Below are 16514 nucleotides of genomic sequence, written 5' to 3'. Positions count from 1 at the left end.
AGTGATAACATGAAAGTGCCCCTCATGCAGTAAAACTTCAATGTGGCATGAATCTCATAGCTTGTCTCATAGCTGAAACTCTCCTATAAAGCACACCCCAAGCCAGATTACAGGAACATAAGTGGGTCTGAGTTTTAAAATTAGGTCATCATGGCTATTGAGTGACTACATCTGTGTCGTTTTCCCCTGCAGCAATCTCACGGGAAAGAGAATGTGGAGAATGAAAGGGTGAGGAATTGGTAGGTGGAGTTTACTATTTTATGTATTGCCTATATAAGGCTTGTGTTGCTCTGAAATGCTGAAGCAGAGAGACTTGGACAAGAACACACCTGGAGCTGCCATTGCAGGGGGAGCACCTGCCATGGGGACAGCCACACAGCAAACCCTCATCACTTTGCTCTCCATAGCAGCAGTGGTTGCCCAGGCAGAAGACACCTGCCCAGGTGAGAGAGACATAAATGCTTCTTTCAAAGATATGGTCCTTCCTACTTCTTCCTTTGCACTGTTGAGAGCAAAGTAGATTTGAATGGACTCTTTATAGACTTTATTTTATAACCTCTCTCCATTGTGGCTGGCCTCTTCGGATAGGAGCGAGACCCCAGGATATATAGAATTCATAATTATCAGATTTTCCAGGGCAAAAATAAATTCTGAAGAGAAGGTAGTTTGCAGTTGTAGTATAATTTCAGCATTTTGTTGTCTAACCCTCTCTAATCAACAACAGTGCTGTTCAAAGCATATTGCTGGCATGCTGTACTCGGTAACAAGTCTGTGGGACTCTATACACAGGCATTTTGATATCTTTCTTGAACATGCTATCCACAGAAGAGTGCTGGAATTTATAGAATACTCTCAAGAGTATTAAAAATTGCACACAGCCTTCCATTTAAATGCTATAACAATATTTGAATTGCTACCATAGAGAAATACAGAATGAAATTCCATCCTTTATGAGCTGTCTCGTGCCTCAAGATTGCAACATGTCAGCAAGTTAGGGAAGGCCCACATGGTTTTGGATAAATAAGAGCCAGCCTGAATTTACACACACACACACACACACACACACCCCTCTCTTGAGCCAAAACTAGCTTTTCTGAGGTTTGAGTGAATTTCCTGGTTTCATCCGAGACCAGAAGCCATGTTAATAAGACACCACAAGAAAATCTATTTCATGTGAGGTTCTGACTTGTCCCAAATCAGTGAGTGCAAGAAATCTCAGCAGCTCGTGCTTAATTTCAGGGCCTAGGAGATTGATACATTTCAGAGAACCACCCACAATCTGTAGGTCTCCCACTGCCAGCTTAGGATCAGCCTATCTTTGAAGCAGAACCAGTTTAAGAAATACATGTAGATATAGTAGTACTAGATCTGTATAGTTTTCAGAGCAGCAGCCATGTTAGTCTGTATCCACAAAAAGAAAAGGAGGATTTGTGGCTCTTAGAGACTAACCAATTTATTTGAGCATAAGCTTTCGTGAGCTCCAGCTCACTTCATCGGAAGCAACACAGCATTCGATGAAGTGAGCCGGAGCTCACAAAAGCTTATGCTCAAATAAATTTGTTCGTCTCTAAGGTGCCACAAATCCTCCTGTTCTTTTTGTAGATCTGTATAAACTTAGTTCTTTTATCATGATCTTCACAGCAGTCTATTGTGTATTTAATGTCTGAAAGTGAGATGATTATTTTTGCATTTATAGCTAGCAACGGAGATCTGTAGGTTCTGATCGGGATTTGATCAGGAGGATGGATGGTCCCACGGTTTGGTCACTAACCTAGGAGGTCGGAGACCATGGTTAAATCCCTGCCATGCCACAGACTTCCTGTGACCTTAGGCAGGACCTACTTCACAGCGGGGTCATGGGGATTAATATATTAGACTGAAGTGCTCAGATGCTAGGGCAATAGGGCCTTACAAATACCCAGAAATGGGTCTGGTGTGGTTCCCCACCACCACCCTTTGAAGACTGTTTCAGCTCCTGAGATGCTTTCAGAAGTCATGTGTTGATTTGTTTGTTACTTCAGAAGTGAGAATAGTGGGACTCAGCGGTTCTGATAAACTCGCCGTTCTCCAAGGCTGCCCTGGGTTTCCTGGTGCCGCAGGACCCAAAGGTGCCCCAGGAGCTGCAGGAATGAGAGGTACGTTCCCAGGCACTGAATGAGAACCTGATTTGAGTGATGATGAGGATGGATAGAAGTGTGAATGATTTCTCTATTTTTTCTTCATTTTAATAGCCTCTTGACATGAACCTGTGGAGAAGGCTGGTATCAGAATTGTTCATGTCAGCTTAGTTTGGGATTTCTATGATTTGTTGTTTGGGTTACTTAGGGATCTATTATATGTCATGTCTTCTAATGGCCAGCATTTAGCAACACCATCTGCAACTCAGCTCTCTTTTGGACACAGTTTTGTTTCCTTTAAAGAGTAGCTACACTAGGATTAGGGTTGCCAACCCTCCAGGATTGTCCTGGCGTCTCTGGAAATTCAAGATTAATCTTTAATTAAAGATGGTCATGTGATGACACCTCCAGGAATATGTCCAACTAAAATTGGCAACCCTAACTAGGATGTTTATAACAAAAATAGCCAAGCTGTATAGAAAACAGTTAGTCACAATAAACAAGTCCCACATCTTGACCTTCCTAAAACCTCAGCTAATCCTGAACGTACGAACTACAGTCAATAACCTGGCTGGCTGAGCCCAGCAGCATAATTTGAAGCTTACCAGCCTGAATATCTAACAGCCCATTAGGAGGACTGGTTTCCAAAGGCAGGAGCCAGTTACAGAAGGTTTGTCTAGACTAGACTGTGGTCCTGTTTTAACTAGAGTTAACTGATGAATAGCAGTTAAATGGCAATTAGCACAATGTAGGCACTAGTCTAAATGCTCCACAAATGTTTGTTCTAAGAAAAGTGTTTGTGGCTCAGCCTAGGGTGAATGACAAATATTTGCGCCTAGTAAACAAAATTTGTGCCTAGTGATCATGCCCAGCTTCCTCAGTGCCTCTTCCACCCTGAAGAGTGACTTAATTGAACACCTTCCAAGATGAGCCATGCCCATGGTCATCTCCTGCTCTGACATGGACTCTGGAGCATGTGTCCAAATGCTCTTGATATGGATTTCCATAGATGGAAAAGTCTTCACCCTGGAAGAAGCCCTATTTTGTCCCAGAGAGAAAGCATTATGGAGTAGCCACCTACCTGACACTCTGAATAACCCTGCTGGCTGAGGTCTCCTGGATGCTTTAGCTGAGTGTCTCTCTTTGCTATCGCTGTGATTGAAGCTAAGAAATGCAAATACTCAGAAATGCAAATACTATATTCCAGTCCATTAGATGCAGTCTGGATCCAGCACTAAAGGCACTCTCATCACCTCCCCTTCAAGTACATCCATCACAAGCCCCATTGTGACTTGTGAAGACCTCAGGGCAACAATCTGTCAATGATTGGGCAACAGCGTGATTATCATTCCTCACTAAGCCACTGGCAGAGTTGACCCATAGTTGAATAATACAGAGTCCAGCTTGGTCCATCAATTTTTTATATCAGGCCATGCACAGAGGTACACCACAACAAGTGGCATGGGAGTAGTCCCCTTACCCCACAACATCACACTGGAGGTGGTATTTATGACCCTCAATGGTGTCACCCTCCATTTCCAACACCATCCCAAAGACAGCATCCAGAGCATTCCTGTAAAGAGGAGTTTAGCCCCCAAACCATCTGGTGTAATAATCCATGTCATGGAAGCCTTGGGATCCTGCACCAACACACTAGAGTTAGCCTTGATCTGCACACTGAGGCCACCAAGGACAATGATAAATACCCCCATCATAGGAATAATTGCCTTGACTATCCCAATTACAGTGTAAGACACTCACTCTGCAACAGACATGAGCTTAAAATAATTCTGTTCTCATAGAGTGTCCATTTCCCCAGACTGGCAGTTCACAATGGAAACACAAGGGGTGCCATGTATAGAGAAATGAGCTGTTCGTCTTCTAGGTCCCACATGGTGGTGACAATACACTATACATGAATGATGTCCCCAAGAAACAATCTAGGCAATAAATATTGGAGCCGCTAGCTGCTAAATCTTTGAGATATTCATAGGGTCAGATTTACAAAAGAGCTCAGCTATCACTAAGATATTAAACTAGGTGGCCAGGATGGGTATGTGTTTGTTTTGAAATCCCAGAAGGCTGGATGTGAGCTATTTTGAAATTTAGCCCATCAAGATTAAACTGTGTGGGAGTGTTGCTGTGAAATCAAAAATTTTGCTGCCAGAGCACTTTTCGGGCAGTCATTTGATCAAAAATAGCAAATATAGCATTTCAAATAATTTCTTTATTGCACCCATCACCATGGTATCTGGACACAGTTTACATAGCTTAACTAGGTCATTAATGTTTCCAGTAAGAGCAAATTCTCCCTACACCCTCTGGCTTTAAGGCAGAGGACAAAGAGGGAACTCCCAAATGTAACACATCAGAATTTGTCCTGTAAGATATTTAGTCTCTTTCTGTGTTGTGTAGGTGTACAGGGAACACAGGGAATCCCTGGGAAGGCAGGACCACAGGGACTGAAAGGTAAAGTAATCCATGGAAAACCTCGTGCTCTTGGTAGGTGATAGAGATAACAGTCTCTGTTCTAAAAGCATTTGTGTCTTCTCTCCAAGGAATATGTGCTCCTTTTGGGGCACCTGGCATTGGCCACTGTCAGAAGACAGGATACTGGACTACATGGACCTTTGGTCTGACCCAGTATGGCCATTCTTATGCTCCTTTGAATGTACAAGGTGGTTAAATCCCAGCCCCTCTTTTGTAGCCATGAAGGGCCATGCCCAAAAATGAACAGGTGCAATTTTCTGCCCAGGTAGCAGGGGCAGAATACTAAGAACCCACACAGGGCTATAAATGTCCTGTGCCTCATGGAACTCTGCTCCACTCCTGCTATGGAGGGAGAGTAGAGACAGGACAGGGAGGGTGTGGGCAAGGGCAAGATTGAGGGTAGATCTGGCAGATCAATGCAGTGGCAGAACCACTGGCCATTCCCAGGCCGGGAGAAGGAGCAGCAGCTGGATTGGAGGCTGTTCCTGGTCTGAGGATGCAGTAGTGATCAGAGAGCACTCCATGGCCTGGCAAGGATGTGGTGAGCTCCTAAGCAAACCTTTGCTATAGGTCTTAGTCAGGGGAACAGTATTTGCCTTCAGGTGTTTATCCTAAAAGAAATTCAGCTCTGAGCCCACAATGCTGAGATGCCTACAACTCTTCTAATCCTTTCCATTCTCTTATCAGGGGATAGAGGTGTTGCTGGTCCCCCGGGTCCAAAAGGTGAGAGTTCAAATCATTCTTCTTGCCTGATTATCGTGTTATCACCATGTTATCTAAGGTGATGGACTGTGACAGCTAGTAGAGTCCAGGATGGGCCCAATTTTCACATGTGCCAGGCCTTATCAGGACTTCCAAGTCCTGCCTTTGGAGACTGACATCAACACCTAGGCAGGCAGAAGGGGCCCACTGAAATCCTTCTTGGTAGACACATTCAGCAAGATACTTCAGCAGGATTCTACTTCAGTAATTCCATTCATAGCACATCGTGTCCTACACTGGGGCTATGTTTCCAAGCTTGGATGCCTAAAAGTGAGGCACTGTTTAAGCCCTACACAGATCAGGGTATCATATCCAAGCGACACAAGGATTTGACCCTGTGTTCTTTCTTTAGGTGATAAAGGATCTCCTGGAGCACCTGGAACACCAGGTGAGAACCTCTGCCCTCTTTCATACCAAGAGCCCTGGGAGTTTCATCTTTAAAGTGAAGCTCTGAGCTAAAAAGGAATTCCTTTGAAGTAACACAGTGGGGTCCCATCTCTCAAGGGTTCCATTGGAAATTTGATTAGTTTACAAGTAAAAGGTTCTCCCCCCCCCACCACCACCACTTACGAGCCTTGCAAACTCAGCCTGAGATCTGAGAGTCATGCTGAGTTCTTCCCTTTTTGTTCATCACCACCAATAACAAGTGCCTTCATTTATACCTGGGGAACACTATAGTGTTCAAGTTGTGCCCTTAATAAATGCTATGTAGTCCTATTGATTTTGATGGGATTACACAATTCTAAGTGACCAGAGTTTAGTAAACAGTACTGTTGATGTGGCACCAGAAGAAGAGTCTAACACCCTCTACCATAGAGGTGGTAACATGAATAAAGAGTAATTTTAAGTTTATGTATTCAGAATAATATCTATTGAGTTTCAGAATAACAGCCGTGTTAGTCTGTATTCGCAAAAAGAAAAGGAGTACTTGTGGCACCTTAGAGACGAACCAATTTATTTGAGCATGAGCTTTTGTGAGCTACAGCTCACTTCATCGGATGCATACCGTGGAAACTGCAGAAGACATTATATACACTGAGTTGTTGACAGAGTCAGAAAGGGCCATTTGTACAGAGTCACTCTTCAGAGTAGAACTATATTTAAAAGCACAGGACACAAACAACAAACAAACTGATTCCCCCTTCCCCCCACAATCTTTCTGTAACGTTTTCATAACTGAAGTGAAGCCTGCCGAGTGAAACATTTTTTAGCATAACAAACATGTCAACATGTGGCCATCCGTGTGTTGCAACAGCTCCCCCAATTACACACAGATGACTTTTTTGGCCAGTGCCAGAACTCAAGTACCAGGAATATTTCTAAGGTACAAATTAATCAGATTTGAGCCAGCACCATTTTGGGTAGGGGTCTCAGTTAAGATGACCCAGTTAGCCCATAATTCCCATCCTCATGTGAATCCTGGGAGAAAGGCCAGTGTCCTGCTTAAATAAAGAAGTATCCTTCTATAAGAGATGGGACGACTAACAACAACCCTTTGGTCCCCTATAGCTCCTTACCTCCCAGGATTACAACGAGCAATTTATAGATCTAAATTCTTATAACACCCTGCCCACGTTCCCTAGTGCACAGGGGTGATGCTGCATTCTGAGGGTCCCAGGTGGAGACGGGCTGGTGCAACCTGCTTCCCCATGCATGGCTGGCCTGCTCCATGCTCCAGCAAAAACAAACAAAAAGAAAAGGCTGAACTCTGTGCCTGCTTTTTACCCATCTGATTGGAAGCTATTTGCACCCTCACGGTTCTCTGGCATGTGCGGAGAATTCCCACAAGCGCACAGGCTGAAATTGACCCTGGCTGTTGCCTAGGACACCCTTCTCATCTAAGGAGGGCAGGCGTCTTGCAACTCCTCTCCCTTGGAGGGAACATGTGCCAGAGACTAAAGTGGGATACCAGGAGGAAGCACGAGCAGGAGCGTGTGAGAGGGCAGGGCTCCTGCCTCATACTGAGAAAGAGGGACGATCAGCGAGTTATCTCAAGTGCCTATACACAAATGCACGAAGCCTGGGAAACAAGCAGGGAGAACTGGAAATCCTGGTGATGTCAAGGAATTATGATGTGATTGGAATAACAGCGACTTGGTGGGATAACTCACATGACTGGAGTACTGTCATGGATGGATATAAACTGTTCAGGAAGGACAGGCAGGGCGGAAAAGGTGGGGGAGTTGCACTGTACGTAAGGGAGCAGTATGACTGCTCAGAGCTCAAGTATGAAACTGCAGAAAAACCTGAGTGTCTCTGGATTAAATTTAGAAGTGTGAGCAACAATGGCGATGTCGTGGTGGGAATCTGCTATAGACCACCGGACCAGGGGGATGAGGTGGACGAGGCTTTCTTCCGGCAACTCACGGAAGTTACTAGATCGCAGGCCCTGGTTCTCATGGGAGTCTTCAATCACCCTGATATCTGCTGGGAGAGCAATATAGCGGTGCACAGACAATCCAGGAAGTTTTTGGAAAGTGTAGGGGACAATTTCCTGGTGCAAGTGCTAGATGAGCCAACTAGGGGGGAGCTCTTCTTGACCTGCTGCTCATAAACCAGGAAGAATTAGTAGGGGAAGCTAAAGTGGATGGGAACCTGGGAGGCAGTGACCATGAGATGGTCGAGTTCAGGATCCTGACACAGGTAAGAAAGGAGAGCAGCAGAATACGGACCCTGGGCTTCAGAAAAGCAGACTTTGACTCCCTCCGGGAACTGATGGGCAGGATCCCCTGGGAGAATAACATGAGGGGGAAAGGAGTCCTGGAGAGCTCGCTGTATTTTAAAGAATCCTTATTGAGGTTACAGGGACATCATCCCGATGTGTAGAAAGAATAGTAAATATTGCAGGCGACCAGCTTGGCTTAACAGTGAAATCCTTGATGATCTTGAACACAAAAAAGAAGCTTACAAGAAGTGGAAGACTGGACAAATGACCAGGGAAGAGTGTAAAAATATTGCTCGGGCATGCAGGAGTGAAATCAGGAAGGCCAAATCACACCTGCAGTTGCAGCTAGCAAGAGATGTTAAAAGTAACAAGAATGGTTTCTTCAGGTATGTTAGCAACAAGAAGAAAGTCAAGGAAAGTGTGGGCCCCTTGCTGAATTAGGGAGGCAACCTAGCGACAGAGGATGTGGAAAAAGCTAATGTACTCAATGCTTTTTTTGCCTCTGTCTTCACGAACAAGGTCAGCTCCCAGACTGCTGCATTGAGCAGCACAGCATGGGGAGGAGGAGACCAGCCCTCTATGGAGAAAGAAGTGGTTCGGGACTATTTAGAAAAGCTGGACGAGCACAAGTCCATGGGGCCGGATGCGCTGCATCCGGGAGTGCTAAAGGAGTTGGCGGATGTGATTGCAGAGCCATTGGCCATTATCTTTGAAAACTCATGGCGATCAGGGGAAGTCCCGGACGACTGGAAAAAGGCTAATGTCGTGCCCATCTTTAAAAAAGGGAAGAAGGAGGATCCTGCGAACTACAGGCCAGACAGCCTCACCTCAGTCCCTGGAAAAATCAGGGAGCAGGTCCTCAAGGAATCAATTCTGAAGCACTTATATGAGAGGAAAGTGATCAGGAACAGTCAGCATGGATTCACCTAGGGCAAGTCATGCCTGACTAATCTAATTGCCTAATTGGATCTGATGACAGAACAAGGAGTAATGGTCTCAAGTTGCAGTGGGGGAGGTTTAGGTTGGATATTAGGAAAAACTTTTTCACTAGGAGGGTGGTGAAACACTGGAATGCATTACCTAGGGAGATGGTGGAATCTCCTTCCTTAGATATTTTTAAGGTCAGGCTTGACAAAGCCCTGGCTGGGATGATTTAGTTGGGGATTGGTCCTGCTTTGAGCAGGGGGTTGGACTAGATGACCTCCTGAGGTCCCTTCCAACCCTGATATTCTATGATTCTATGAAATATCTTACAGGGAATGCATCATCCAGTTGACAATGAAAGAAACACCAAGGAATAATGGCTCATGAAAATACAAACCCAGCAAAATGAAGTAACTGAACTTATGGCACTGTTAGAATCATAGAATATCAGGGTTGGAAGGGACCTCAGGATGTCATCTAGTCCAACCCCTTGCTCAAAGCAGGACCAATCCCCAATTTTTGCCCCGATCCCTAAATGGCCCCCTCAAGGATTGAACTCACAACCCTAGGTTTAGCAGGCCAATGCTCAAACCACTGAGCTATCCCTCCCCCCTGTTGTGCATCTTAAACCCAGAGGCATGTAGTCATAATGGATAAGCATTTTTATTATAGACACTATCAGCAGTTTACAGAGTCACTCCTTTCTGATTTCATTTTCCTGCACAGGAGAGAGCGAGCTGGACAGTGTACAGTGTAAGAAAGGTGAGTGCTTCCTGGAATTTCTGGTCAATCCGCTCATTCTGCTCCAGGGATAATGGAACCTTGCTTCAGAATGCAGAGTCACATTTGATTCTTCCCCAGCTGTTGTAGGGATCGTGGTGTCTGTCACACTATCCTTGGCCATGACAAATACACATACCCACTGGCAAAGCTCATTTTAAATGGATATTCTCTTTAAAGAGCCTGCCTCAATTTCAGAGCTAAAACCACTGAATGGAGTTTTCAGTTATTGCACTCACCCAAGGTATGAGAAGACTAATAAACCCAGTACCATTGTGAGGGCCACAATACACAGACATCATGCTGATCAATGGGGCGGTTGCATAGATTGATGCACAGGCCCCCAGACAGTTAAGAATTGAGGATTTTTCTGCTCTTCATCAGCTGGTTTTGTTCTTAAGACACTAGACTGGCTCTTAGACAATCCAAGTTCAATACCTGGCTCTGTCACAGAGGTTTAGTTCCAGTAAAGTGGGCTTGTGATGTCTCTTTAGCCGTGTTTTGGTTCTAGACAGCTTGCAATAATGTTGAATTTTAATAAGTATTTTAAATTCTGGTTCTGCCCAGGAGCAAAAAACTGCAAGGAGCTGTTAGCTAGAGGGAACACCCTGAGCGGCTGGTACACCATCTACCCCCGTGACTGTAACGCCATGACCGTGCTGTGCGACATGGACACAGATGGTGGGGGATGGCTTGTAAGTGAGAATAAAGTGTACACAAATATCAGAGACAGAAGCTTGTTCTGCATGAGGGTCCCATGATGTGAGAAAGTGGATTCTTTGCAAGCTAATCAATAGTCCATGACACTGACTTACATTCCTACAGATTTCACTGATGTTCGGTCTAAATTCTTTTGAAGAGACTAGTTTAATTCACCCTTTTTGTAAGAGCTGATGCAAAGGACTTTAACGTTATTGAATACTGCCACTAAGCTGTTTCCTGGATGGGCCACAGTGGCCTGACCACTAGAGGGGGGGGAAGCCAGAGAAAACACAGTAGCTGTTCTTGGAAGTAGTTGTATCGATATTTAGTTTATCATCATCTACACCAAAAGTCCTTCGTCCCATTTCCCCATAAGTTCTCCTGTCTCTCAAGCAAGTCCAAAGTTTCCTAGGGAAGCAGTCCTCCAGCCTGTACCCTGCTCTCCCCTGCCTTAGTACCTTTTCCCCAAAGGCGATCGCCTCTCCTGCTGCTCCTTGCTGAGGTTGTTTTCCCTGTAGCACTCCTTCAGCATCCCATTCCCCCTGTACATTCTCACTCCTCCTCTGAGATTAGCTGGGTCTGGGTTATATAGGCTCAGATCCCTCCTACTCCCAGCAGCCTCTAAGGGGATTGGTTAATTGGAACCAGCTGCTTGGGGTCCCCCCACCCCCATCACCATGTGACAGTTCACTCTATCACAGATATATTTTCAGTGCTGTGGACAGGGGATTTAGCTGCACCATTCTCCACAGTGAACATTTACCCCAGACGGGCTCAGCTGTTACTTACCTGAGACTGAAATGGATTGAAGCCATTTACACCTGAGTAATTGATGTACATTTGGAGACTGGGGGAGGGGTCTTTTTCCCCCTCCTTTGCCCAGCTTTTATTAAAGGCAGACACCACTTTTCAGTTTCCTACATGAGCCCCTCTCCTTTCCCTATAGGTTTTCCAGAAAAGGGCAGATGGATCCGAGAACTTTTTCCGTGACTGGGGTTCATACAAAAGAGGTTTCGGCAGCAGGCTGTCAGAATTCTGGCTGGGGAATGACAATATCCACCTGTTAACATCTCTAGGTAAGAAATCACTGATGCCATTTTTCAGTCTAATCCCGCCTCATTACAGGGAACAGTGGGACACACTAATAATGGTGAAAATAGTGATAAGGGACTGAGCCTCTTTTCGACGACCCTTCTGGGGAAAGCTGCTGGAGCAGAGAACTCTGTAGCTCTAATGGAGGGGGTGGATCATTTAAACAGGCTCTGTCAGCTGAACCATGCAGTGGCACTAGTGAACTTCAGGGAAGGAGATGGCTCTGGATACACCAGGCCAGATTCTTCTTTGCTCTGCAATTCAAAAATGCGTGTAAAATGCTCTTGTTCTGACTTGAACCGGTGTAAACGGTTGCAGGAGGGGCAAAGCGATGGAAAATCAGGCTGTCTTCTCAGCAAGGGGTTGGACGCTGTGGCACTGTTTGCTAATAGACCAGTGACATTGTAGGGTAGAAATCAGATGGGTAACGCCAGCCCTACTGCAAATATCGGGCTGATTCCGGTGCAAAAAGGAGCCCACAGATAGTGCAAAAGCAGAATATGCTCAGTGGTCACCTTGTTTTTAACAGGAAACCATGAACTCCGCATTGACCTCAAAGACTTTGAAAACAACATGCAGTTTGCCAAGTACAAGTCATTCAAGATTGCAGGAGAGACGGAGAAATACAAACTGGTTCTTGGAGATTTTCTTGGAGGCACTGCAGGTAGGTTCTGGGCATGTCTTATACCTTTGATAGCACAAGGGAAACAGCCCAACCAGCAGAGAGAGAGGACACCTTGTGGAGAAAGCAAAATAAATTCCTCCCTGGTTGTCATAACTGGAGAGATAAATGTGCATCTAAGACACAGGATCAAATTTATTTACAGCATCTGGAAACTCAGTTACAGGAAGGAAAAACTGACAGGGGGAATGGAGAACAGGAATCTTCCCTATACGCATTGGAATAAATGCTGTATTGATCAACTCTGTGCAATCAGTGGGGTCGCAGCAGTTGTAAACCAAATGTTTCTGTATTTAGCCTCCAAATCTCTAAGTTGATTTCACGAGCGACAATTGAAATTTTAGGAATTCTGAACCCGCTTGCACATCATTGATTTGAAATTCCACCCGGGCTCTATTAACCACTTGTCTGGTTTGAGACGTCTGTCCTTAACAGAGCACCAGAAAAGAAACCCTAAGGTGGGGAGGTTTGAGGCCAGTGAGGTCTCTGCTCTAAGCTATAGTGTTCATGTACTCCCACTATCATCACAGACACGCTGAAGAGGTGCAATGCAAAGCACTGCGTTCTTCTAGGGACTTAGTAACCTCGTTCCCAAAGCACTTCTTGTAATGGTGTGAAATCACAGGGCACTGTGGTCATGTTGCTGAGCGAGAAGACCCAGCTTTCACCCCATTGAGATGAGTATGATTTCTTTAGAGTTGTTGAGTTACCAGCACAGCCCCCACTAAAAGTATGTGTAACCCACACACCTCCTTGGGTGTGACGTTCTGTCCCATCTAGTGGCACCGAGACCACTTAGAGAGAGAGTTCAATGAGTCTGCTCTACAGCCATAGCTAACGGCCAGCTGGCTTTTAGCTCATGCAATAGAGGCTCATGCACTAAGCTCCAGAGGTCCCCGGTTCAATCCTGCCCGCCGGCGACAGGGGTCTGTTGGCGTTACATATGTTTGTATGTGTAATTTCCTATGTGCTGCCCTCTCCTCCTTCCTCCACTAAGCATTAGAGCCTTTCTCCTGCACTGCAAGGGTTTCCTGGTGCCTAGTAGTGAAATAAGCCATCCTGTAGCAGAACTCACTGGCTGGGATTTGGGGAACTAAGCCGGTGATCACATGAGACAGCGCAGCATATGATACCATAATGCTGAGTGCCCTGGCCTGAAATCCCTGGCAAGACCCCCGTCCATTTCAATGGCCTTGAGATCAGGCCCTGGCAAGACAAGAAACTGTAACATCTTTGTGACAAAGTAACACAATTATTTTCCACAGGTGATTCACTAACCTGGCACAAGGACATGCAGTTTTCAACCAGAGACCGTGACAACGACCTGGGTTCAAATGCTCAAAACTGTGCTGCAATCTACAAGGGGGCCTGGTGGTACAAGGACTGTCACTGGTCCAACCTGAATGGGATGTACTTGGCTGGTGCCCACTCCAGCTTTGCGGATGGGGTGAACTGGAGGACGGGCAAAGGATATAACTATTCCTACAAACAGTCAGAAATGAAATGTAGGCCTGTCTAGCTCAGCCAGCAGGCACACGATGAAGGAGAACTGCTCTCTGTTTCTTGCCTGTAACATATTTCTGCCATCCGTATTTTCCTGGCAATGCCTTCTCCTTTCTTCTCCCAGTGCCTGGGTTCTAAGTGTGGACAATGCCCTGATCTTCATTTTGGTACCGCTGATTTCATTCGTTTCCTTTGGCTTCCACCAGTGACTGTGCCTTGGCTGCCCAACTAACAGAGCTGCTTTACATGCTACAGGGTTCATGGCCGGGGATACGAGAGCAAGTGGCACCCTCTTTCTAGACACTAAGTAACCATAAGATTAATCTCCAGAGTCGGACTTAGAAGCCTGCTCATGTCATTAAGGTAGTGGGTTGGGACTCTAGAGACTGGGGTTCAGGTATTGCTTCTGCAATCCATTTCCTGTGTCATCTTTGGCAAGTAAAGTAGGAGACGACTACACCGCAGCTGGGAGGTGTAATTCCCAGTGTGGGTAGACATGCATGCACTAGCTTTGATCAGCAGCAGTTGGGCCACGACACCTTGGGCTAGCCACCTGAGGGCATGCCTAAGACGTTGGACTGGCTTGGGTCCGCTCAAAAGCATGTTGGTCCACTAAAAGCTATTCCCTCACCCACCTTGTCTCTCTCGGACTGAACTCAGGCAGCTTGCCTGAACCTCTGCTCACCTCACTGCAGCCACACGGCTACTTCTAGTGCACTAGCTCAATCAGAACGCCAGCCCGGACGTCTCCTGGAGCTGGGAAGTACATCTCCAGCTCCAGGAAAGACCTACCTTTAATCTCACTGTAACATGGTGTGATAAATGAAGCTGGGGGATAGCTCCCTTTTATGGACACCCCGCCAGCCAGCTAGCTATAAAATTCCTGTTAGTAGATGTTCTCTACTTACTGTACCTGTAAAGGGTTAAAAAAAGCCCACAGATAAAAAGAACGGAGTGGGCACCTGACCAAAAGAGCCAATGGGAAGGCTAGAACTTTTTAAAATCGAAACAAGACTCCACTTTTGTCTGGTGGTGTTGTTCTCCGGAGAGCAGAGACACAGAGCAGCAACATTGTAAGCAGCTTTAAAACCAGGTATGAAAAAGCATCAATTCATACCTCGAACCTACTTATCTGAAACCCCAGATATGTACGTAAATCAGGGAATGTCTAGGAAGATGCGATTAGGGTTATTTCTTTTATATTTTATTGGCTTGTGGACTCCTCTGTGCTGTCCCCATATGCTTTTGTTTTGCTTGTAACCTTTAAGCAGAACTTCAAGAGAGCTATCTTGATGCTTAATTTTTGTAATTGTTTCTTTTAAGATCTAGCAAAAAGCCCAAGTTCCAAATGTATTTCCTTTCTTTTTGGATTTAATAAAATTTACCTTTTTTAAGAACAGGATTGGATTTTTGTGTTCTTAAGAGGTTTGTGCACGTTGTTTAATTAGCTGGTGGCAACAGCTGATTTCCTTTGTTTTTTTTTTTCACATCTCTTCCCCAGAATGGGGGTGAAAGGGCTTGAGGGTACCCCACAGGAAGGAATTCCCAAGTGCTCCTTCCTGGGTTCTCAAGATGAGGGGACGGTTGCACTTGGGTAGTGGCAGCATCTACCCATCCAAGGTCAGAGAGAAGTTGTGACCTTGGGAGTTTAATACCAGCCTGGAGTGGCCAGTATTAATTTTTAAAATACTTGTGGGCCCCCACCTTCTGCACTCGAAGTGCCAGAGTGGGGAAACAGCCTTGACACATGGGGACTGTACTCCTTCCATTTGCTCACCCTTTGTCTGTGTAGTTTGCAAGCTCTTTGGGGCAGGAACTCTTTCCACGTGTGTTGGTACAGCACTTAGTGCAGGGGGGGGGCATTCCACACCCCAGTGTAATGCAAATAATAATAGGAGTCCTTAGACTTCTCTCAAACCCAGACCTACACCTTCTTCTGCTTTTGCCTGCTCTCCCTCCCATTGGTGAGACAGGGCCCTCAGAGCCGGCCCATCACTTCTCTTGTAAATAAGCATTTGCTAAGTGCATGTCTGGGGAGTAGAGTCTTCTCTGCAGGAGAAAAGAGGCTGTAAAATAATTATTATTGTTCTATCTATTTATAGGAGCACCCCATTGCCACGGGATCCAAGCATTTCCAGCTACCCTCTGGTTTAACTTGGTTAATATTTTCCAGCGTTAATCCTCTCACAGATCACAGCTGAGCTGAGTCTCTGCCCTGGGAGCAGCTCTCTGCTAATATTCCCACCTCCTGCTGATGTTGGCTCTGGTTCCATCCAGACCCCTTTGGAGCATGGCATGGTTTGTATAGACTTGCTTGCCTGGAAGCTGCTGCCTCACTGAAGGACAGCTGTGCTTTAGGGCTGCTTCGTTCCCAGGACATTTCTTCATGTTACTCCAAAGCCACAGAAGTCATTGCTGTGTTGTGGGAAATGGAGCTGGGACTGCAGGCAGTGAGAACAATGGAAATTCCTACCACCCTGACCGCGCCACACCACTGATCATTTTAAACTCTAAATTAAACACTGTATTGGGTATCAAGTCTCCTTTCTGTGTGTTCCTGAGGAGCACCCTGGCACCTCTAGTCTTGCCCTGTGTGACCCAGAAAGGGACAGGACATCCAGTGGCTCTAGCCAAAACCAAAATGCAGACCATGCAGCAAAGCAACACGGCCGACCTCGGGCTATCCAAAGTGCTGCACATTTTGCACAGTCGCACCACCATAGAAATGATAACCAGTAACACCCGAGGGCTGTACGCTTTGTTGCGCCTGTCACCCGAGCGCATTCCACACACCAGG

At 45.8% G+C, this 16514-nt stretch overlaps 1 protein-coding gene across 2 annotated transcripts; it reads left to right on the top strand.

Annotated features, from left to right (window-relative positions):
• The first annotated feature begins 361 nt into the window (after window positions 1-361).
• LOC140899191 (ficolin-2-like) lies at window positions 362-16029 on the top strand. Of its 2 annotated transcripts, XR_012155240.1 has the most exons (11): window positions 362-443; window positions 2022-2135; window positions 4533-4586; window positions 5295-5330; window positions 5722-5757; window positions 9685-9720; window positions 10306-10433; window positions 11387-11516; window positions 12062-12196; window positions 13480-14810; window positions 15820-16029. XR_012155240.1 is itself a non-coding variant. In XM_073314216.1 (10 exons), the coding sequence occupies exons 1-10, from the start codon at window positions 362-364 to the stop codon at window positions 13731-13733; spliced, it is 1005 nt and encodes a 334-aa protein (XP_073170317.1). In that variant the 3' UTR covers window positions 13734-15042. The 2 variants fall into 2 exon arrangements, 1 of the variants encoding a protein (XP_073170317.1); XM_073314216.1 differs by lacking the exon at window positions 15820-16029 and having other exon boundaries at window positions 13480-15042.
• The last annotated feature ends 485 nt before the right edge of the window (window positions 16030-16514 follow it).

This window comes from Lepidochelys kempii, chromosome 16 (genome assembly GCF_965140265.1).
Source record: "Lepidochelys kempii isolate rLepKem1 chromosome 16, rLepKem1.hap2, whole genome shotgun sequence".
Taxonomy (NCBI): domain Eukaryota; kingdom Metazoa; phylum Chordata; order Testudines; family Cheloniidae; genus Lepidochelys; species Lepidochelys kempii.
Note: the sequence above shows the minus strand (reverse complement) of the source record. Positions and strands in the feature narration are given on the sequence as shown.

Excerpts from the sequence above, each read along its gene's own strand:
- LOC140899191 (XM_073314216.1), top strand. The coding sequence starts at position 362 with ATGGGGACAGCCACACAGCAAACCCTCATCACTTTGCTCTCCATAGCA. Across the intron at positions 5,758-9,684 it reads TGGAGCACCTGGAACACCAG|GAGAGAGCGAGCTGGACAGT; the intron begins GTGAGAACCTCT and ends TTTCCTGCACAG. Across the intron at positions 11,517-12,061 it reads CCACCTGTTAACATCTCTAG|GAAACCATGAACTCCGCATT; the intron begins GTAAGAAATCAC and ends TGTTTTTAACAG.